This window comes from Lissotriton helveticus, chromosome 2_2, assembly GCF_964261635.1.
Source record: "Lissotriton helveticus chromosome 2_2, aLisHel1.1, whole genome shotgun sequence".
NCBI classification, from domain to species: Eukaryota; Metazoa; Chordata; class Amphibia; order Caudata; family Salamandridae; genus Lissotriton; species Lissotriton helveticus.
In genome coordinates this window covers 253910228-253934613 of record NC_136060.1, presented here as the reverse complement: position 1 = coordinate 253934613, position 24386 = coordinate 253910228, and the positions used below count along the sequence as shown (strand labels likewise).

The following is a 24386-nucleotide window of genomic DNA, read 5'->3' as shown; positions in this document are numbered from 1 at the left end:
TTGTGATATTCCAATATGAATACTGAGGAGAGGGAAGACATGAGTAGACTATAAGGTGTTTGCATTGACGAGCTTATGATATGTCAGTTTAGTTTTCTTTTAACAAAAATTAATTGAAAATAGCATACCTCCGTTATAGTTGCAATCTTGTACATTCCATAGGCATAGATCTCTATGGCTCCAGAGTTTCCGCCAAGAACAAGGACATTAAGCCTAAAATGAAAATACATTGTAGCGATAAAATAAATGTAGGCTCAGTCAAAGTGCCACAGCAGTTGCTACAAGTTTAGTGTGTTGTTTAAAACAACTTTATGAGAGAGGTCATCCACGCCATTAGGATTGTTTAGCTTTATATGGAGTGCAAATGTTTGTTGAAAGAGCACCCTTTTCAACATTTAAAAAAAATCTCCTGCTAAAGCAAGCTTTTTTTTATCACAGCTGTGTAGAAACTTAGTTACAGCTTTTATAGTGGTACATTTTTTCACTTATCAAATTTGTAAATTCGGCTAAACAGACTGTATTTTGGGCAAAACATTCCTTTTTAACTGGCTTCAGTAAGTGGAAGTCAATAAAAATGATCTACTCCGAGGAGTTAGCAGTTGCAGGGAAGCCAATGTAAAGAAAAGCAGCGGTAGCAAGAACAATGAAGCTGTGACTGTTCTAGGAGAATCATGGGTCAAGGTATACATAGAAAACAATAATTCACAAACAACACATTTTAGAATGATTTTAGAGCACTACCATCAAATCCTGTGAAACAAAGCTAGCCAATATGTAAGCATGTATTACAGTTAACACATAGGTCTGACTACTGAAGTGCTAATTGCCCACAGTGATACACATAGCTGATGAGTGATACAGTGAATATAAAACACATTTGACTCAGTTCAAGGTAGAAATTCGAAATCCATAAATGAAGGTAGACTGGGTCCCACCTCGATTCTTAAGTGATTGTACTGTCTGATTGTTTCAAACTCTTTAAATTAGCTGTAAGACATAGTCGTTTATAGGGTACCTACACATTAATGCAGGGATGAATCAAGACTGTGCCAAAGACCAGGCCCAGAATTTCTACTGTTTACAGAGCAAGATCTCAGATGTCATTCTGTGTTCAGAACTAAGAGCACCAGCCTGCGCAAACCATCAATGTCAATGGTGGGAGGAATGTAAAGAAAGCTGCAGTTTTTCACAAACCTAGATTTTGTACGAGGTCCATCTCGTTTTCGAAACCTTGAGTTAGCCTATGCTGAGTTTGCCTTGGTACAACCCACCCATCACCACCCATACATTGTATGACAACATACACCCTACACTCTACACACTGTTCACCAACACTACACAACTTAATTGTAAGATAATTAAATAGGGATCGCTACTTCGAGGTGACCTCTACGTTGTCTGGCATCACACGATAAGTTAAGCATTTTAAACAAAAAGAAAAGTGAGTTTAATTCAGAGTCAACACATTACAAACAAAATGTGTAACTAACTTAAATATAATATTTATTATAATGACTTATTCTATATATTATCACACAAAGTCATACTTATTTATTTATTACATTAACATTTTATTTTCATTGGCTAAAAAAACATAAGAAAGGATGGAGGCAATATTAAATGATAAATTACAAATATTTTTTTTAATTACAGAAAACCAATAAAATGAAGTGCAAGTTAAGGAATAAAGGCTAGAATGATTATGGGTAACTAAATTTTAACCTTGGGTTATCATGGGCGAAAGAGCACATCTCCAGTCTTCCTTCTCAAAGAGCAGGGCAGGCCTCAAGCAGCAGGGCAGGGCAGTCATCTGGTGAACAAGTCTGGCCTCAAGCAGCACGGCAGTCCTCAGGGGAACAAGTCAGTCCTCCTGTAGTGTCCACATGTCCAGTAGTGTACTGAAGAGTAGCTCTGGATATCCAATATTTATAAATAATGTCAACCTTTTAAGTGAGGGATTCCCTATACTATCCCCACATCTGGTTATGGAAAGTGGTTTCCTTCCTTTGTCAAGGCTCCATGATGCTTAAGGTGCCAAAAGACCGGTGTCAGGTTCCTTTGTGTGTGCAGGAGGCAAAGCCTTTCAAAATATAAGTGAGGCTGGGAACAGCTCCACTCCAAATTTCAGGTAGGATGGCCCATCCTGAAGAAACCAAGGGCTAGATGTAGGTAACTTCAATTTACCGACTCAAATACCGAATTTTACCGATTCGGTATTTATGAATCGGTAAATTAGAAGGAGGGAGATGTAGGTAAATTCTTTTTTTGAATTACCGATTCTGTAAAAATCGGTATTTACCGAATCGGTAAATACCGATTCGGTATTGCCCATTGATTCCTATGGGCCTTGAAGCCCATAGGAATCAATGGGCAATACCGAATCGGTATTTACCGATTCGGTAAATACCGATTTCTGCAAGGGTGCAGGGGGTATCACTTTGACACCCTCTAGCACCCCAAATACAGGCACGTGTAACATGTGGCACACATACATGCCCTAAGGGCATGTCTGTGCGTCACATTGCACAGTGTGCATGCACAGATGTGCATGCACACCTGTATTCGGTATTTTACCACCCAATAGGATTGTGTGGTAAAATACCGACTCTTAAGGGCCTGTGGCACACTGTGAAGTGCCACCTACATCTCATTTACAGAATCGGTAAATTTACCGATTCTGTAAATGAGATGCCCCCTACATGCCAAATCCTAAATACCGGTCGGTAACGGCCGAAATCGGCCGTTACCGACCGGTATTTGGGCTCCTACATCTGGCCCCTAGTCCCCTTTGGTATCACTGTCTGGAAGGAATAGACAAAGCCCAATAGCAGAGCCATTCAACGCGCTGCAACCCAGAACAGTGACAGAAGGCACGAATGGTTAGGACAGAAAAATCACAAACACAAATGGGCAGCTAGGATAGAGTTGCCAGAAGGGACAGTCATGGGGGAAATCCCAAAATTTTGGAGTAGAAGTCTCATCCACTTAATAGTGACATGCTTCATCATCGGCGCTTATCCACGTCCTGTAATAATAGCACACCAGGGTGGACTCAACCAAAAAGAGTTCTTCTATAAATTGTAACTGGATATGTGGCAGGGATCCAGGAGGTAGGCGGTACAAATGTCTCAGGGTAAACCCAGGGAAATTTCCTTTAATAAGTGTGTGCCTTAGACATAACTAAAAACAAAGATGTGGTCTTGTAGTTGAGTTGCAATGTCTCAAAAAAACCCTAGTTAAGCCAACATGTTTCGGCCCACCTTAAAAGCTCGAATTGGTCTAGGACTTCCGCGTTACAAATCTGAAAGTGGGCTATAAGATGCACTGACTAATGGCCTATTATCACAGGAGGATATTGTAGTGTTTATTGTCAAAGTATGTGGAGATTGTTTTGTGAACCCTTTGTGAACTCTTCGACTTTGAATTTCAATATACATTTGATATAAATACATATACCAGTGCTCTGAAATTCATTTTCTTGAACAATGGAGTGTATAACCTGTAATTGAGTTATGATGCCAAGCTTAGACATCCCATATGACTGACATATTAATATGTTAAAATTGTTCCTTCAAACAAATCCCTTGTTGGTACTGTTACCTACCGACGTTCTAAAAGTATCATTTTAAAAATTGTGGCTTAAAATCCGACTTTACCATTAAAGACTTTAAACTAATATTCAATTGAATCTAAACATGATATTTCTACTTTCTCCCAATCAAAGGTTAGCCCTCATTAAATTTAATAAGTTCACCTTATTTTATCCAAAGGAAGAAATAGGCCTTACAGTAGTGAAAAATTAATTGAAGAGTTTTTTTTACTGCTAAGGCATGTAGAACTTAAGAACATATGTCCTACTTTTTTTTAAATACAATGCACCCTGCCCTATGGGCCTTTAGGGTCTTGCTTAGGGGTGACTTATATGTATTAAAAAGGATGGCTTAGGCATGGCAAAAGGGCTTAATTTGCCAAGTCAAAATGGCAGTTTAAAACTGCACTACAAACGGCAGAGGCAGACCTGAGATATATTTCAAAAAGCTACATCAGTGGGCGGCATAATGAGTGCTGCAGGCCCACTAGTAGCATTTAATTTAAATGCCCTGGGTACATGTAGTACCATTTACTAGGAACTTATAAGTAAATTAAATGTGCCAATCAGGTGTAGACCAACTGCACATGTTTTAGGGGAGAGTGCTCAAGCACTTTAGCACTAGTGAAGTGCACAGGGTCCTAATGCCAACAAAAATGGGTCAGCCACAGAAGGGAAAATCTGGCGGAGACCTTGCAAAAACAGTCAGGTCCTACACAGATACTGATTTGACCTTTCACCACAACTTTTGTCTCAAGTACATTGTAGGAGAGTAGGGTCTGCTTTCCTATTGTCACCCCATTTTTTGCTTTTTGCTTCACTGTTTTCGACTTAATGTGGCTGTGGGCCTGCTAATCAGACCCACAGCCCTGCTGTTCTCTCTCTAAATTTCACACCATTTACTTTAGGTACATCACCAATTGGGATTTGGGTCACTCTTATGAGTCCCTGTACAGTGTACTATAGGTACCCAGGGCATAGGAGCACCCAAGGCCTACCAGGGGCTGCAGCATATCTTTTGCCACCCCTGGCTGGCCATCCAAACTGACACAACTGGCTGATCATTCAGCTGGGGCAAGGTTGTGAATTCACCCCTTGCTTAGATATAGTATACCTAGGTCTAAACTTATATCTAGACACATATACACCTATAAGTCACTCCTATGGCAGGCCTTAACAATCCTAAAGGCAGAGTGCTTGGTTTTATGTGAGATGGTGCTCTAGCATGAGCTGAGCCTGTCTGCAGCTTTCGGAACCATGTCCTTATAGCTGTTCTAGGATATTGCCATACCATATACTCTTATGTGCATTATGTAACTCGCGGTCAGATGCTAACTTTGGTTTGGCTTTATCAAAACATGTCGTGTAAGGTGTCATACGCTTTGGAATACTACCCCCTCACCAGTCCTGGCGACGGGGGTAGCATTCCACCCTTCTAGAGGGAGAAGACATGTTACTTCCATTAATCCTGGTTAAAGTTAACCAGAGCCTCAGCATCACAAAATGGATGCTGCTGCCACAGACACAAGTCTGACCTCCTGCTGCTGGGAGTCCTTCCAGCGAGGAAGGCTTGGACAATATGTTTCCTGTCACAGGGAGGTGCTAGCACCACCCCAGACAGGCTATAGTATATTGGGACAGGGAGGGCTGAATAAAATGACACTGCCTGGGGCACACAAGGTGTCCCATGCACAGTCCAGTTCAAACCGGTGCTGGGGCACTCCAGCCCCAGCTCTGGCGCGAAACTGGACAAAGGGAAAGGGGTGTAACCACCCCCTTCCTGGGTCCCACCCATAGGAGGGACCCAGCAGGTAATCCAGCCCCTAGATTTGGTATATAGGTAGGAGCGGAGTCCCAAGACTTTAGATATATCCTGACAAACTCTGATACGAAACTCTGGACCTTCGACATCCTACTCGACGTAGAAGACTGAAGAATCTCCCTTGTGATCAAGGAGTGACCACCCTGTGCAATCAGGCACCGTCAAGCGCTCAATGGTTTGCTTTGTCGTTGCTCCCGCCGGAGCTTGAACACAGAGCCTGACAAGACCCGGACTTCCAGACATCCAACAGCCCGATCCACAGCCACAGCAAAGCTGAGACCTGTGGAGGCGACGAGAGACGTGGGACCGGCCATCTTGGAAAGCCAGCGAATTGCTTTCCGTGCAACTTCTGAGGCACCATCGAAGTTGTGCATTGGGGATTGAGAAGCCCCAGCCCCGAGCACCAACTGCACCGAAGATCACCTCTCCACACTCACCGAGTGCTGCGTGGGGCCCTTTTGCCTTTTCCTGCTCGACGCGTCTGTCCGGTTACTTGCCCGTTGGCTAGTTGCCGCTGTGACGACGAACCCGAAATCTAAACTGCTGGTTGGTTGCTCCAGACTGGCCCTTGCTTCCCTGCGAAGGAGAAGCCCCTCAGTCCTTGCTGGCCTGAGTAAGAAGTCATCTTCGATTCCTGTGTGGGTTGCATTTGCCAAGGCCTGTTGACTCCGAATCGAGCACCGACACCGCCAACAGCGAGAGCCTTCGTGGGACAGTCCGTATCCAGCTCCTGGTCGTCGTCGACACCTCCTGGTCCACGTGGCTGCAGAGACAAGCTTCACAACATCACCTGATTGCTTCCCGACATCGCCTGGTTCCTTCCTGGTCACTGGCTAGTGACCCAGACTCTGTCCCCTCTGCTTTCAGGTACTCTTCATCCTCGATCCGCCCTTGGATCCAACCGGACTCTTCTCTCCTGGTCGCCTGCAGCATCTTTTCTCCAAGGCTCCATAGAACTCCACGACGAAACCCAACACACTTTGGGACCTATGCACCCGCTTCCTGTGGGTGAGGTAACGCAAGTACTGCGGTGCTCCTTTGAAGATTAACTCTCCTAGTGTCCTAGTTTCAAGTGGTTAGCTTCTAGTCCAGTCGGAAGACTCCTAATTCTTTAACTTTGTAACTTTACGCACCCATTGACTTCTATGTGTGCACGCGTGCGCAATTAGACACTGCACACGCATCCCGTGGGCCTCCTGCTCCCTAACAACTGTTAGTCCAGTGTAGCCCCAGCGATTCCCAAGGCCCTAGGCCTTACCATTGTTCGTGACGTGGTTCTTATACCACTATTTTAGTATATGGTTTAGCGGGCCACCAGGGCCTATCCGTATTTGTGCAACTTATTGTATGTTATATTAAGTTACTTGTTATGCGGTTGTGCCTCTGCCCTCATTAAGAGTTCAGAGAATTGTTTTAGAAATAAATACATATATATTTTGAATATATAACCTGTGTGGTGTCCTTTCATTTGGTATTAAAGGGATTGCATATGGTAAAACAGCTAGCTTCATATGCCCTCTTGAGTTTAGCCTAAGACTGCTTTTGTCCATGCTACCACTAGGATAGCTGGTCTATAAGGTTGACTTTACAACCATCACCATAAGGGTTGTTTGGACTGGTGCAAGGTGCACACTAGAATAGTGATCATCATATACGAGTCCAACTTCTCACATACATCTTAATGTTGAGGTCAGTAAAGAAGACCAAGAGGTCCTCAAAGTTGGCAAGTAAATTAAGAGCGTTCCCAAATCATCATTGTCTTGAATGAGGAGACTTCAATTAATCTTACTACATGAGAGAGTAGCAGTGAAGCCAAGAATAAGAACTTGAATACTGATGGAAGTGAGACGAGGTTCAATCTTTAGAAATAGACACTGCAGAAGGGATATCAATGCTTTCTATCCTCATTATGAAGAGCCCTGAGGCAAACATCCTCCCTAGACCTCATCTGGTTTAGCTGTGTAAAAAGTTGGCGGAAATCCATGCACATATGGAATTCATTTTTGTTTATTTTCCCACCAAATTATTACTTGGTGAAGAGCGCTATCATCCTGACTGATGAGACAGGAGAAGGTAAAAATAACTGAACAAACGTCCTCCTTATATCTATCATACCAGAAATAAATGATTATAAAAACAATGGACTAAGACATTAAGTGAAAGAAAAAAGAAAAATTTATAAAAGCATAGTGGTCTGAAGCCACTTTTGAAAAGCACTCTTCTAGACTACCTTACACAAATGTAAAAAACAGAACTTCTTGCCTCCTCTTGTGTTTTCGGCTCGAAATTTAATTTGAAATTTAAATAATACAAATATTCGCAAAACATGTTTTCAGGGCCGGCATAAATACTACTGGTATTAATTTCAGAAAGTACATACTGCATTTAATTATTAATATATTTTCTAAATGTTAATGTGAGAAGGTAATCCATTCCATTAGCATGTCTCTCAAAGGGAGCCATGAAGGCAATTTAGCTGAACACATCAAATGCACCACATACAATGTAGCTACATAGGAACATCATTCTAAAACTTAACAAAAAGAACAAGATGAGTGTAGAAAAGGTGCTCTACTGTACCCTTTTAATATCACTATTAAATATGTTGCAACGGGGGGATGTGGGGAGGGTTAGGGTTAAGCATGAAATGTTCGAAAAGTCGTCACACTGCAGTTACATTCAATAAATGCTGCAGCATGCAATACACCTTCAGTCTCTTTACTATATATACTGCCACGTTTTGACTGATTTCAGTCTGATTCATGGCACCTGTCAATAAGGTAACTTAAAGTGGGCTTTTCCATAATTTTTGGATTGTAATCGATAGGTGTTGGGGAACCCAGGGCGTAGTTCGCGTAGTAGCGCTACACGAAGTGCACTTCGCACTACGCAAGTTACGCGAACTGCATAGTGCACTGTGCAAAATGCTGTTCATACTGATTGCACAGTGTGGACAAGCAACGGGCACTGTGCAATCAGTGTGCACCGCATCTTGCACAGTGCAAGCGTACCGTTCGAGTAGATTTCTACTCGAGCAGCAGCTTTCTCAACGCGGACTGGTAGTTTTTCATCGCGAGGTCACTAGCATACGCAACCACTCGCAATGAGAAACCTGACCTCTCCGTGTTGAGAATCTCGCCAGGAGGTTTATTTTTCACGCTCACGATCGGCAACTTGATGTTGCTGATCGCAAACGAGGAAAAAGTCTCGCCGGGATGTCATTTTGCTCGCTCGCGGTCACCAACTTGACGTTGAGGACCTCGAGCAAGCAAAAAATTACGCTACGCTATGCGTGTTTGCACTGTGCTACGTGCAATTTGCGTAGTGCGAAGCAGCGCAAACTTTCAAACTACGCAAGCATAGAGTAGTACTTCGCCCAGGGTTAGTGTTGGGATTTGAGGTTAAGGAGAGTTTCCTTGCTAATGAAACACTCTACGCTGCCTATTAAATAAGGCAGGGCTGGATAAGCCAGACGAAATAAAAAAAGCACAATCCCTAAAGTAGCACAATACAGAGCGACAAATCACTTGCCAACAGAGTATGTCCCTTATATGCAATGTCAACGTTCTCACATGCCGCCACAATTCGACACAACGTACACTGTACATAACCTTGAATATCTTTTTATATAAAATATCCTATTCATACAGTGTTAGTACTATACCATGGATGATCTGAAACTATTTACAAACAACTTCTGTAAGTGGATACGATAAACGGCCACAATCAATTAATTCATAACTTATGACTAGTTATTTACCTCACGTCACCCAAGAGTTTCAGAATTTCATCAGCCTTTTCTTCACTGAAATTGAAAATATTTGTTTAACTATAACAAGATAAATCAATATATGATTAAAATAGTCACATAGAAAACACATACATTTGTGATCTCACCTGAAGATCTTTGCTGTAGCACTGTAGCTGAACAGAAAACAAAGGTTTCAGGAGTTAGTACTTTAATTTCGGGAAATCAATGAGAGGTGTAAGCAGGTCAAATGGTTAAATACGTCAACAGCTCAAAGGAAGTAAAGGATCTCTGGTTTATTTATGTATTTTAAACATTTATAAAGCGCACTGTGAACAGACTGGTATCCTGGCACTGAGGAGAAAGATGTTTAGAGGGAACAACCATGAATGGCGTACTAGTGCTGGTATCTACTTCTTTGGAAACAACCAGGTCTTCAAGGCTTTCCTGAATCGCAATAAGTAAGAATGCGCTCTTAAAATAGGTGGAAGTTCGTTCCACAGTTGAGCAGCTTTTATTGAAAAGGCTTGTCTGCCTTGTCAAACCTTTTTGAAATCTTGGTACCTGATGAGATTTGCAGTGGTAGATCTTAAAGATGTCCCCGTAATATAGCGCTTCAGTCTATGTTGCAATGTCACTGGGACCCTATCTTGGAGGTCTATGAACACGGTGCACATAGACTTAAACAGAATCCTCTGTTCCACAGGGAACCAGTGGAGTTCTCTAAGGGCAGCATATGTTGAGGAGCTTCGGGGTCCATTTAAAGTTAACTTGGCAGTTGCTGTCTGTGCTCTCTGCAGTTTCAATCAAATAATTCGGAGTTCCAACAAGAAGCGCATTACTATAGTCAAGTCGATTAAGTATAATGCTCCTCGCAATTAAGGATTTAGCATGCACAGGTAGCACCAGGAACACTTTTCCAAGACCACAAAGTTGTGTGGGGCAAACCCCTGCCATCCTGTTGATGTGCATCTCAAGAGAGAGATGTTTGTCAAAGGGACTCTGAGATTATGAACATCATCATAAGGGCTAATCTCAGTCTTTGTAGGTAGTGGCCAAAAATTAGGGGGTTGGAGCATTGGAACTTAACATGGCGAGCAACAGAGGAATCCTGTCTTATCCCCATTTAATTTGAGGGAGTTTGCATTAATCCGCTTCACCATATCTACCATGCAGGACTGAAAAGAATTTAGCACATCTTGCTGATTAATAAGAGACAGGGTCAGCTGTGTGTCACCAGCACAGTTAATTAACGTAATAGGATGTATTTTTATTAGAGAGATTAATGGCTTCATATATACACTAAACAATATCGGACTGAGAGCAGAACCATGTGGCACTCCATGTTAGATACATCTAAAGGCCGATCGATAAAGGGGCAAAGCAACCGCCTGGCAATGGTCCTGCAAGTAAGATTTTAACCACTCTTAACACAGTACTACCCACACCCAAAGACGCTGGTGTTGTCAGCAGGGTGTGGTGGTTAACAGTGTCGAAAGCTGCTGACAAATCAAGGAGGATTAACACAGTGGACTGACTACTGTCTGCCCTCAGGCGTATCTCATCCATGGCACTCAATAAAGCGGTCTCTGTGCCATGGCAAGGCCTGAAGCTGAATTCCTCCAACAGGGAATACATTTCCAAATATGAAGAGAGAAGCCTACTCACATGATATTCTAGTATCTTCACTGGAAAAGGAAGCAAGGAAATTGGCCTATAATTACTTAAGACTGCTGGATTTATTTGATCCAGCAGTCTTAAGTAATTATAGGCCGATTGGAAAGAATTACACACAATCCTTGGTCAAAATACAATAATTTAAAAAATCATACATCAAAATCTATTTCTATTTAGAAATCTATTTCTACACAAGAAAGTGAATCACATTATTCACAAAGTTACACAAGGGACCTGCTTATCCTGATGGACAACACTATTTAGTAATTAAGGGGGCGATTTAAGTCTTGTTGGACTGGTTACTGTGACACAATGGTGATGGATATCCCACCCGCTGAAATAATAATCCCATAGGATATAATTGGATTTATATTTTGGCGGACGGGATATCAGTCACCACTGTGAAAGAGTAACCCATCCACCAATGAACTAAATCAGGCCCCAAGGCTGGCTGCTTTTCATGTATGTATAGCGTTTGAGATGTGTGCATAGTGCAAACAATAATTAATTTGGAACAGGCAGTATAGACTGAAAATGAAGAACAATTTCCATGTTGTTAATCCCCATTCTCTGTATTTTCATTACTGATGATGGTCAGCAACATTCTGTGTTCACTGTGCATGTGATGTTTTAACCTTTAATATTTATGTATTTCTATTGCTTTAATGATAGAATATATTTTGGCAGAATGCTCCTGGCCTGCTGGTTGCCTTTTGGCACTTAATTCAGAGTAATTCAGTGAAATAATGTATATGTAATAGCATTTTTTTAATCAACAACCAACAGAGCAAAGTAACGTTAGTTAGGATTTATCAATGATACAAAGGGGACATAGACACATTTTCTGTAATACTTACTTTTTCGGCAATGCTGGTAGCTTGGGTAAAAGGAGATTAGATTCATCTTCTGTATTATAAAATGATGTAAGGGCACTGAAGGAAGAAAATAAAACAGTCAAAGATGCTTCTGGCTATGCTTCTCAAAGACATCTGGGGACAGCTCAGATTTAATTTTCTTGTACACTTCTAAGATACATGTTGATACTGTTTTACAAAGGGGAAACCTAGTATAATTAATGACGAAGCTATAGCTTATTCCACACAACACATTCTGGTTACCTCCAAGGACATTCAGTGCCCATTCACTGCGCCCTGAAGCATGGGACACATGCTGACTTCTGCACCACGAAGGACAGAGTAAGCGAATATATTTCTCCATAAAGCATGGCACACATGCTGACTTATACACCACGAAGGACATAGGATGCTCATGCATGAAAAAATGTCTAGCCCCGACTAATCATGTCTGACCCAGGACAGTTCAAACTCGCTCAAAATACCAGCTGCTCACTCTGTCAAATTACTCATCACACTGTGAGCCTCAACAAACCCACCTCATGTACCAACCTCTTCATCCTCCCTCACTTCCTGGTCTTTGGGGACGCTGCCATGCACAGCACATACCAAAAATATACCCTGCTTCACTGCTCGTCACTTGGGTAAGTCAACGACCTATTTACATGCCAACGCCTCACCATGCACAAATAATGGAGGGTGAGGGAGTTACTCTCACAAGTGTGGGATTGGTTGTAATAGTTTTTTGGTGCATTTTGAAGGGGGAATGATCTGCATCTTTCATCCAAAACAAAGGACAGTGCTTCAATGTCATAACTATGAGTTGGCCAAGAAATAAATAAGATTAGGGAGTTGGAAAACACCATTATAGAGTGGAAAGCACCAACTACCTCAGCTGTAAACAGTCTGGAGCCACATTCTCAGGCTCACACTTTTGTTGGTTACACTAAAACTAGCACTAACCAGATAAAGCCATTGGAAGACAAAAACGTAATCACTGCGACCAAAGTAAGTTAAGGTCCAGTACTCACCAATGTAACTGCTAAAATCTTTACAAATACCAATAATAAGCACAGAAAGCAATCACCCTTTAATCTAGATGTGCATAGATGCAATGTTTCATCTGGCAAAAGAAACGAGGCAATATTAAGAATCAGACGTTCACCAACATGAGCCACGCTGAGACAAATGCAATAAGTAACATTCCCCAACCTCTGTATAAGCACACAACACAACCTAATACTTCAGCCCACTTCACAGGAACATGCAGCAATAATCATTATTCTTGACCCAGAGACACCCGACTGTTACAAATTCTATATGACTGCCCCAACAGCCCCATTCCCCATTGATAAAAGTATATTATTTTTACATCCAACAAACCTGTTTTCTTCAGTAATTTCCATCCAGTGCATGCAGGCAACCGGTGAGCTCACCGTCAAGGTGTGCAAACTTTCAGGTTTTTCAACGTCACACAGTATAACTCGCATGGTGTCAGAAAGTCCAAATGCCAAGACTGGAGAAAGAGGAAAATTGGTACTAGGTATTCTTCAACAATAAGTGTATTAAACTTAAGCAAAGTGTGACTTTTTTTGGATAATTGCTAAACATTTAATAACCACGGACCATGAGTCTTTTGATCCTTAAACATTTCCTAGAAAGAAAAGACTTCATGCTGATGGCAAATATGCATTGTTTACAGTATGTTTTGAATAGCAGCACTGGATATTTCTAAAAAAAATAGACAAGTTAAAAAAAGAAAAACTCTCAGAGATTAATTTGTACTAGTGGTAGCAGGTGGTGGGCACCGTCACTCCAGCACTCATTTTGCATCATCAGACTTTCACTAGCGCAAGAGAAAAAAGGCAGACAAGAGAGAAAGAAGGAAGAATAGGATAATCAAGCGGTCACAAAAAAGGCTAAGCTGGGGTGATGGGATGATAACCGCAGGAGTGAAATGAAAAGACAGAGCATAGGGCGTTCGTTGGTAGAAAAGGACTGAGATATGATTAAGACTTGATATTCTGCAGGACAGGCAATCAACAGTGCCGGCACCAGGCTCCTCTCAGAAGCTCTAGACACCAGCATTTGTGTTAAGAAAGGGCACTAAACAAGCAATACAAATGTACAAGTCATCTACAGTTCTTACCACTGGTCTAGAACTCAATGGTTTTACTGGTTAAAACTCTCACACTTACATTGGTAATACAAGGGACCTTGGGAATTCTCTCAAACTCATTACGGCACAGTGAAATGAAATGATAATAGTGTACGGTGTTACTAATCAAGGTATTAATGAAATGAAACTGTCCAGAAGAGGTCATCAAGGAAATATAAAAATACTGATTCAGAACAGATTTTACTGTTCATAAAAGTTTTACACCTTGTTACATGTGTGTGGATCATTGTGGAAAAGTCACTACCTTCCAATGACTTGTGACTCGAACTACGAACTGATCAAAAGAACAGTCACATATCTATTCCTGTGGGCTATAGTATACCGGGGAAACCCAGCACTATCACAAAGGTCCGTTACAAAGAATGCACACTTTAGAATTAATATTTTCAGCCGGCAAGAGATCACTTACTTCCACATTTATTTTTATGTTGTTTTTATTTGTGTCTTGGTCTAGAGTGATAGAGCAGTAACACCTTTTCACCTAAGCTAGGGCTTTTAACTTACTTTCTACTGCGTGTTTGGCATACTTACTGATGGTCTTTTTTTTTTACTCAAACACATGGTAAAAAGAATTTACTCTCTTCAAAAAATGTATCATATTTTACACAGTAATTGATGTCTAACCAGTACACCTTCATTATCAAAAATAGATCTTTAGTTTCATGAGATGTCTTTTCTTCCATATGGATGTGCAAACGCAGTTTCAAATCAAGAATAAAGTGCTTTACCGCATGAGGACTAATCTGGAAGGGAGAGATTTCTTCTACTAAACTGAGTGAATGGCTTACTTGCCTTTAGCTCAAGTTCCAGACGATTGGGCTTTTTCATAAACATGTAAAACTTTGAAATAATTACCATATGCTCCATATAGGATTCCAATGCAAAGTTACAATATAGTCGTAAGACGGCTGACAAGTAGTAGAATGGGTTGGAGGTTAAGCTATAAAATATATTAATGCTAAATAACTAATGTTACAGTTAACATACTTTTCTCCATTACTGAACGTATTATAGGTTTGCAAAGGATTGTGAACACTGTTCCAGGCAGTGAGAACCAAACAGGGTAAGGGGTGGGGGGGAAGGGGAGGGGGGTAGCATTGACTTCATCTAGACTGGACCTTAATTAGTGGCCGGCTAATTTGTATTTCACACCCTTGTATTAATGACTAGGCAATAGAACTCACAGAAAATTGTTTCAAGTGTAATCTGTAGTTTTAAAAGTTGTGTACGGCACCCAAACACCGACCTCAGTAAAGGCTTCATGAGTCTTTGACTAATGGAGGAATTATTTCTAAATGTCAAGATGCTCAGTTATTTTCCACATCTCAGCAGAGAGTCAGGCTAATAGACAGGCAAACAGGCTGACAAAACCAGACAGTGCTGCTGCTAAAAATGACATTTGAACAAGGTTAACATACAAAGGAAAAAATAAATAGGAAGCCTACTTAAAAATAGACATGTTTTTGTTCTCTTGAATTGCCCTGATAACACAGGAGTTATGGTATTCTGAAGCGCTTGAATTGAATGAACAAGTTTGTTTTTGAGGAGCCATCACACATCATATTACAATAATTGATCTGTGTCCTGCCTACCATGGGTGCCCTACCCTAAGATAATAATATGGGTTAATCATTTTAGTTTGAGTTAACAATGGGGAGAATAAATTACATAAATTGTTTGCCTTCTTTTTTTTTTAAAAATCTTTTTATTGACAATTTTTACATAATAAATGCATTCCCCCCTCCCCGCCCCCCCCCTCTCCCTGACCAAGAACAAGTAAACAAAAAAAAAGAATAAGCGACTTATTATATACATAAATCAGAAATGAATCCAGTATAGTGTGCATTTCCTGAGAATACAAAGAAAGATAAATGATAATAATATATAGACTTATTATATACATTGATCAGAAATTAATCCACTATAGTGTGCATTTCCTGAGAATACAAAGAAAGATAAATGAGAATAGTGATATATAGACAAAATACAATCATGCATGTCTCTGGATCCACAACAAGAGCGGTGACCAGATACGCATGCCCCTCAATCTTTTTTTAAGCACCTTTGTTTCTATAAATTGCAACTTCCAGACTACAAGTCGCTAATAGCCTAGCCCTCCATTGTTGAAATGCAGGTGGATTAGGATCTAGCCAGGCTGAGGCAATAGTAAGTCGAAGTATAGCCATGGCCACAAATATCAACCCCTGAGTGTTTGTCTGCAGTTCACTATTTGCTACCCCCCAGCATGATTTCCTCCGTTGAGATTTCGATTCTTGTTTGACATACTTCTGATAAAAATTCCGAGATATCTTTAATCAAGTTTGTGAACGTGTTGCATGTAGCAAATATATGTGTAATATCAGCTCCATATAGTGCACAACGAGGCCAGGTCGTTCCCTTCCCTGTTCCCCATTTGGCGATTTTCTTAGGGGTGTAATATAGGAAGAAGAAAGTTTTATAAAATTGTGCCTGTAGCTTTATCGACATTAGCGAGTTAAGAGCTAATATTAAATTCCTCATGCAGATCTTCAAACCTCTTAAGACCGCCTTGTTTATAAAAGCAGCCCAATTGCACCATCCCTGCCGAGACCCATCTGTTTATACCGCTATCATGAAATATTAGAGGCAGATCATTATTACTGCTCACTGGTGTGTAAAATGAAAATCGCCCAACCCCCAAGATCTTACGAATGCTGCTCCATACTTTATAAGCCCCTACAATAGTCTTAAACTTTACTTTCTTAAAGTAGTTATCGTTTGTATGTCGCCAAAAGCAACCAGCACAATCTTCTCCTAGTATAAGTTCTTGAGGGGAAGGAATCTCTTGATTGGTACTGTCATTCGAAATCAATTTGGCACAATATTTTAGGACAGTGGCCCAATAATACAATTTGAAGTTCGGTAGGGATAAGCCTCCCTTTTCCTTTGGTAGTACCAATCGTTTAAGGGCCCGTCGGGGTTTCTTATATCCCCAGATAAAACTTGAGAGCATAGAGTCAATAATCCTAAAGATTTTGGGGGAGAACTCAAGGCAAATAGTCCTAAAGAAATATAAAAATCGGGGGGAAAAAAGCATCTTTATCAAATTACAGCGGCCCCCTATAGTCAGATGTAAATTATCCAATCGGGCCATCTTCTTCTTGGTTCGAGAAATCAATGGGTTTAGGTTAATATCAATAATATTTTGTATTTAGGCACTTATTGTAACGCCTAGGTATACGGCCTCCTCAGTTACTCTTGAATCCCCCATCACAATCTTGTTGTTTAGCACAATCTGGGTTTTATTAGAATTCAATTTATATCCACATACCAATCCAAATAGGTGTGCTTCCTCTTCTATGACCGGCATGGCTAGATTAGGGTCTCTAGTGACAAGCGCGATATCATCGGCGTATGCCAAGGTTTTGGTATTATGGCTACGTAGTTGGATTGGTAATATAGCTACACAATTGTCCAAACAACGAATGAATGGGTCGATATATATCGCAAACAAAAGAGGTGAGCAGGGACATCCCTGCCTAGTTCCTCTCGTGATTGCAAAGTTCTCTGACAGGAGCCCATTGACCAATACTCTAGCACTCGGTTTATTATATAATCCTCGAGTAGCCATAATGAATTTGTCGTTAATTCCACTATGAGACATTGCCATCCATAAAAATCTCCAGAAGACCCCATCAAACGCTTTCTCTGCGTCAAGGAGGATAAGCGCCATAGGGTCTCCTGTTGACTCTGTATAGTCAAATAGCGAGATCACCCGTTGAACATGGTCAGTTGTTGACCTTCCTGGTATAAAACCATGTTGATGTTTTGATACTATTTTATTTATTATTGGTGCCAATCTGGCCGCCAGAAGTTTCGAGTAAATTTTTGAGTCCCCATTAATTAGAGTAATTGGGCGATATGAACCTAAATCAGGAAGACCACAATCTTAGCTTCTGACCAGGAGGGGGGGGTTCCTCCCTCAAAAATGTGGGCAAACAAAACCATCATTATTATTATTTTTTTTTTATTTTTCCAAAACCTTTATTGCACTTTGCATATTACACAGCGGAATGCCTACAACCCAACGGGCCGGCCGCTATTTCGTGGTCGCTATTCACAGTGCAGCACAGTAACATGGCCCATAAAGCAATAGATAAATAATTGTGCGATGGAGCGTGCTGAAAAGTAAAAGTGCAGTTCGAGAAAGCAGTATCAGCGATAAATGCGGTTTTGATGGCATTTTTATAATTTTCTGAAAAACAATAAACTCTCAACTTAAACTGATAGGAATGACAGTACGGTCTGGCATGAATCAATGCAGTTCGAAGTGTAGATGCCCCTCTGAAGAGGCCGTTTGCAACCTCAAATCTCAGCAAGGCCACGTCCCCGCCCACCTTGTGATTCCCATCGTCTCCTGTCCCACCTTTGCAACCCAAGGGGAGGAACGCGTGTAGTGGTTATGGCCGTCCCCACACCCATCCACCCCACCTAATTACAACCCACTTCATCTTCTTCACCTGAGTCTTCCTGATCGTCCTCCGACAACGGATCACAAATGTCCCCTCTATACTCATTCCATTTCAACCAAATCTTGTTCCATTTTCTTGGGCAGGCTCGATTGGAGTATACTGCCCTCTCGGTCAACATCACCCTATCCATATTCAGACACCATTGGGACTTAGTCGGCAGGTCTGCTGCACCCCATCGCTGTGCTATGTCACGCTTTGCCACCATTAACCCCGCCGTGACCCAGAGCTGTTCATATCTGGAAAGGTCATTAGGCTCCCATATATTTAGTAGGCACCTCCTTGGGTCAGGGAGCAGGGACCTGTCTAATGTTTGTGAAAGTGTGCGGAGTATTTGCTTCCAGTACTCCTGGATCTGGGGACAGTCCCATATGGTGTGGAAAAATGTGCCCTCCTCCCCACACCCACGAAGACAGTATGGATGAGACACCCTATGTATGCGATGTAACATGGTCCTCGTATAATAGACCCTGTGTAGGATCTTGAATTGCACTAATCGCATGCGCGCTGAGATGCCCACTTCCTTGGGGGACCCAAGTGCTTCATTCCATTCGTGTTCGTCCATTTCGTGCACGTCCCCCTCCCATTTCCCCTTAATGTGGAGTGTAGGATCCGGGGCATTATTGAGTAATTTTCGGTAAGTGAGCGATGTTGCCTTTTCCAACATGTAGTCAGTGAGGAGGCGATCTTCCAGTGGCGAGGACTCAGGTATAGGTGTATCGGGGGGCAGGCCGCGAGCAATGCATGCCGAATTTGAATGTACCTGTAAAGTTCCCTGTCTCCAAGTTCATGTATTTCTTTTAGCCGGGCAAAGGGCATCACTGCGTTTCTCTCCCACATATCCCCCACCGTGGTAATTCCTATCGAGTCCCAGTGTGTAAATCCCTTAGTATTCCTCAGATTGCCCAGCGCCCGAGAGTCCCACAGCGGAGTCATCTTGGTGACCTTCCCCTTCCAGCCCAGCGCCGCCGTTGCCGTGTGCCACAACTGAACCGTCAATTTAGTGGGGCCCAGTAATGTCCGTACCTTGCGGCGATCATACAACGGGCCCAACAGACTGTTTGTGCCCAACTGTGCCCAGTCGGACTGGAACGCCGGCTCAGCGTGCGATGCGTGGATCCATTGATTAATTAGTTTAAGGTGTGCTGCCCAATAATACAGTTTTAGATTGGGTAGCGCAATACCCCCGTCATACCAGTCTCTATGCATCTTGGATTGCGCCACTCGTGCCGGGAGGTTCCCCCATAAGAGGTTGGAAACTAGAGCCGCCACTTTCTGGAAAACCCTAGGGGGCACCGGATAGGTTGTATTCTCAAGGACGTATAAAAAACGTGGCAATGCCATCATTTTGTAGAGAGCCGCCCTACCTAGGAGCGTTAGCGGAAGGCCTGACCAGAACGTGACATCCCGTTTAAGCCGGTGTAGGTGAGGTTTCAAATTTTTATCTATAAATTCCGCCGGGTCCTTAGTGACATGGATACCTAGATATTTAAACGACGAACCCGCCACCTTCAGCGGGCACGTGCTGTCGAGGGTCGGGGCCGGACCCTGCAAGACATACAGTTCCGATTTGGCCCAGTTCAATGTATAGCCGGAAACCCTGCCATATGTGCAGTAAAGCCGGTATCCCATCTTCGGGGTCAGTTAGATAAAGCAGCATATCGTCTGCGTACAGGGACAGACGGTCCTCCCAACCCCCGGTCCATGTTATACCCCTGAGGAGGGGCGAGGCCCGTATGAGGGTCGCAAGAGGTTCCAGAGAGATAGCAAACAGCAGGGGTGACAGAGGGCATCCCTGCCGCGTGCCCCTTCCCAACGGGAACGTGCGTGAAATATGGCCGTTGGCCACCACGTGCGCCATCGGGTCAGTGTACAATAGTTTGACCCATGCGATGAAGCGCGGACCAAACCCCATGTGTTTCAGCGTCTCAAAAAGGTACTCCCATTCCACCAAGTCAAATGCCATTTTGGCGTCAAGTGCTAAAATTACTGCTGGCGCGTTAATAGAGTCCGCTCTAGCCAGTACACCGTGCAGTCGTCTCAGGTTCAGCGCCGTGTTTCTGTGTGGCATAAATCCGGATTGGTCCGGATGTATAATGGACGACAGATGGGGCAAGATTCTTTGCGCCAGGAGTTTAGCCAGGATTTTCACTTCAGCGTTTAGCAAGGAAATGGGTCGGTAAGAGGAACAGTCCTCCGGCAGTTTGCCTGGCTTGGGGATAGTTACGATGGTCGCCGCGCGCTGGTCCAGCGGAAGTGAGCCCCTCTCTAGACAGTCCCTGAACATCCCTAAGAGATGAACACTGAGGGTCTCTGGCATTGCCTGGTACCATTCAATGGGTATTCCATTCGGTCCCATTGCCTTACCCGGGTGCAGGGCTTTAATTGCCAATTGGATTTCATCGGCAGTGATGTCTACCTCCAATTCACTTGACGCCTCCGGAGACAGTGTCCGGACTTCGATCGGAGCCAAGAGTGCCCTGGCTCTCTCGGGTGTGATCACACATTCCGGGGTGTATACCCGTTCAAAATGATCCGCAAGGAGCTCTGTAATATGCCTTGGGTCAGTATGTGTCACCCCACTCTCATCATTCAGACGGTGGATCCCCCTGGAGTTGCCCTCACGCTTGTCAAGCCACGCCAGCATTTTCCCCGCTTTGTCCCCCACCTCGTAAATTCTATTTTGGGTATCGGCTATGTATCCCTTTGTTAGCTGGCGCAAGTGGTCATTATATAGCTGTTGCTGGAGGGAGAGGGCGTGAAGGGTGGAGGGAGAGGGGTGCTGCTCACGAGCCGTGGTTCGTTCCTGTAGTGCCACCTCCAGATTAGCCAGCTCCTGGGATTGTTGCCTCTTGTGCCCAGTTATGGTGTTGATGGCCTGCCCCCGCAGGACTGTTTTATAGGCCTCCCAAAGTGTTTCAGGGGAACGCACTGAGTGTACGTTTTCATGAAAGTAGTGTGTCGTTGTACGTTTGAGAGCTTTGCGAACTTGTGGAACTGTAAAGTAAGTTGCATGAATGGGGTAAAAGCGCTTACGCACACTAGTCTGTATGGAGAGTGTCAGTGTGAGTGGTGAGTGGTCCGAAATCCCCCGAGGGTGAATGGCCAGTGCATCCACATACCGGAGGCCCTCTCCCAACGACAGGAAGTAGTCAATACGGGAGAGGCTGCCATGTACCGCGGAGTGAAAAGTGTAGTGTTTCAAGCCGGGGTGTAAGTGCCTCCAGATGTCTGTCAGTCCCATGGCCGCTGTGAAACGCTGGAAGTAAGTACTTCCCCCCGTCGGGGCCGGTGTGGGGTGTTTATCCAATTGCGTGTCCATTACCGCGTTGAAGTCCCCCCCCAGAATGATCTCACCCTCAGGAAGAGTCAGAAGGAATTCCCCCAGTTTTGGGAGGTGGACCGAATGTAGTGCTGGTGGAATGTATACTGACACTAAGTTAAAGAGTGTCCCTTCCCACTGCCCCTGCACGGCCGCGAAGCAGCCTTGATCATCAGTCTTAAAGGATAGGGGCAGGAATCGCGAGTTGTTCTGTATGAGAATGCCAGACCCCCTGGAGCCGGATGTGAACTCAGAATGGACCCACATTTTGTAACCTCGCCTATCCAAGGCCTTTGCAGCCCCCCCTACCAGGTGCGTCTCTTGCAGCAGGACAACGGTAGGACGTTGCCGCTTGATGGCAGTTAGTACCAACCCCCACTTAATTTTATCCCCTAAGCCTCTCACATTCCAGGACATCAAACTCAGGGGTGGGCAGCGTGAGTCAGGTGGCGCTACTCCTCCTGTCGATACAGAACCGTTAGCCATTGGGGATTACGGGGTGTGTGATGCAGCGACCAGGCAATGCAACTGGACCAGTAGCCCTGCCGTCGCACAGCAAGGAATTCAGAGACATCACGGGGGCATATCATCGCTGTCCTTCCCCACTAGCGTGCATTGACCCTCACATACCTTGAGACATTGACTGCGACCGTTTGCGTACATTCCTAACATGAACATTGCAAAACAAACCCCCCTCCCTGCCCCCCTGCTCAACGGACTTAGAACTGCCCGCCACCCCAACTGTGCAGAGTGCTTTTCCCATCCCACAACCAGAGTACTTGCGTGTAGGGGGGAGAGCGTCTCCCCGGGCGGGCGGCCTCCCTGTAGGCTTTCGGGACAGCCATGCCAGTGTCTACGTGCAGCAGTTAAAACGATAAGTCAGTTTGGTGATCGGCGACTGCATAGCATGCAGAGTCCAGGGCCGGGATTAGTCTTCCTCGCCTCCCCCTTCGAATCCATGGGAGGGCGAGTGTTCCACTCCCTCCACTCGACCAGATGTTTGTGAGCCGGTTCTGCTACCTCCTCTACGGTCTCGATCGGGTCCGTGTGGTCTGCGCTGTCGTCCAACGGTGCTCCAACCCTCAAGCCAGTCCCGGGCAGCACCGGGGGAATCGAAAATCCACACTGTTTTGTCTGCTACCACCCGCAGCTTAGCCGGGAATAGCATTGAGTACGGCAGTTCTTTCTCTCTCAAGGTCTTTTTTACTTCCAGGAACGTTCTCCGTCTCCTAGATACCTCTGCCGTATAATCCGGAAAGAAAGCAATCTTCGAGTTCTGGATTTGAATGGCCGGCGCTACTCTGGCGGCTTGCAAAATGGCGTCCCGATCTCGGAAATTGAACAATCTTGCCAATATCGGACGCGGCGTGGCTCCTGATTTGGGTTTTCCCCCCGGAACGCGGTGGGCCCTTTCGATGGAGAAGAAGTTCGAGAGTCCCTTGGGCTGGAGCCGATTTTTGACCAGGTCTTCCACGTAGAGATCCAATGCTCCCGTGTCCTCCGATTCCGGCACACCTATAATTCGGACATTATTGCGCCGGGAGCGACCTTCCTGGTCATCCAGTTTGTCCCTGAGCAGTTTGTTATCAGTTTGCAGACGTTCCACTGCCGTTTGCAATTCGGACACATCCTCAACCAGCGATTTAGTGACCACTTCGACCTGCTTGACCCTCTCGTTCATTTTTTGGAGATCCGCCCTTATCAATGTGACTTCAGTTGCCGTGGCACCCACCGTTGTTTGCACCTGAGCCAATGCTGCCAGGACATCATCCAGCGTAGCCTTTCTTACCCCCTCGGAGTCGGTCACTTTTCCGGCGGCCTTGCGCTGGTCCTGGGGCGGTGAATGCCTCTCATATGCAAATTTGTCCAACTTGGCCTGGGTTGAGGTGTTTCTGGGGCCCCTTTGGGACATGGTACTGCCGTTAGGAAAGCAGCCAAATGGCACAATCGACCGTGTCCGGATTGAGCAGGGCCGCCCCTTCGTGCTTCGGCGGCTGGTCGCGTCGAGGTACGTGAGCACCGCGGGGGGGATGGTATCTCCCCGCAGGTATGCCGTGGTGTAGTGCTCACGTAAAGTTAATGCACAGGCCAGTTACTGAGTGCCCACCCTTGCAATGGGGCCGTCGGGAAACCTGGTGGTGTGCTGCAAGTGGCGACCAGCACCGGCCGGTGTCGCCGTGGTATGTCTCTCTCCAGTGCCCCCTCGATGGAGATGCCGCCCAGGTACTCGCCCCTCTGGTGGCGCAGCCTGCGTATGGTTCCCGTGCCTCTGCTGGGGATTCCGCAATCACCACTGTCTGTGGACCGCCGGGGCCTGGTGCACTCCGCGGGTGGGGCCGGAGAATGGCGGCATCGGGTCCGACGTGCGCAGCGCCTTTCGCGCCGTCGGTAGACACTTGCGTGGCCGGGGAGTGCTGTCGGGCGGTGTTGTAGCGCGCCCACGCTCCTGGGGTACCGGGGGGAGATCCGCGGTGTAATCGGGGTGACGCGCTCGGCGAGCCGGCGCTTCCTGTCACTCACCCCCGCCTTCAGGACACTTCCGGCCGGATCCGAATGTACTGCGGCTCCGCGGCTTCACGGCGGAAGGCAGGCCCGGCTCCTTCCCCGTCTCCGGTCAGTGATTGTATGCCCATTCGGGCCGTCGCCGCACCCAGAATTGTAGTACTGCTCGCCGCACGGACTCTGGG

General features: G+C 44.6%; 1 protein-coding gene across 1 annotated transcript in view; it reads right to left on the bottom strand.

Moving 5' to 3' along the window:
- ANAPC4 (anaphase promoting complex subunit 4) overlaps nt 1-24386 on the bottom strand; it is a 355563-nt gene that overhangs the window by 287377 nt on the left and 43800 nt on the right. The window contains exons 3-7 of the mRNA XM_078678375.1: nt 13074-13206; nt 11694-11768; nt 9309-9335; nt 9172-9216; nt 129-213 (exon numbers count right to left, since the gene is read on the bottom strand). Coding sequence (XP_078534501.1) covers nt 129-213; nt 9172-9216; nt 9309-9335; nt 11694-11768; nt 13074-13206 — 365 coding nt within the window. The remainder of the gene's footprint in view (nt 1-128; nt 214-9171; nt 9217-9308; nt 9336-11693; nt 11769-13073; nt 13207-24386) is intronic.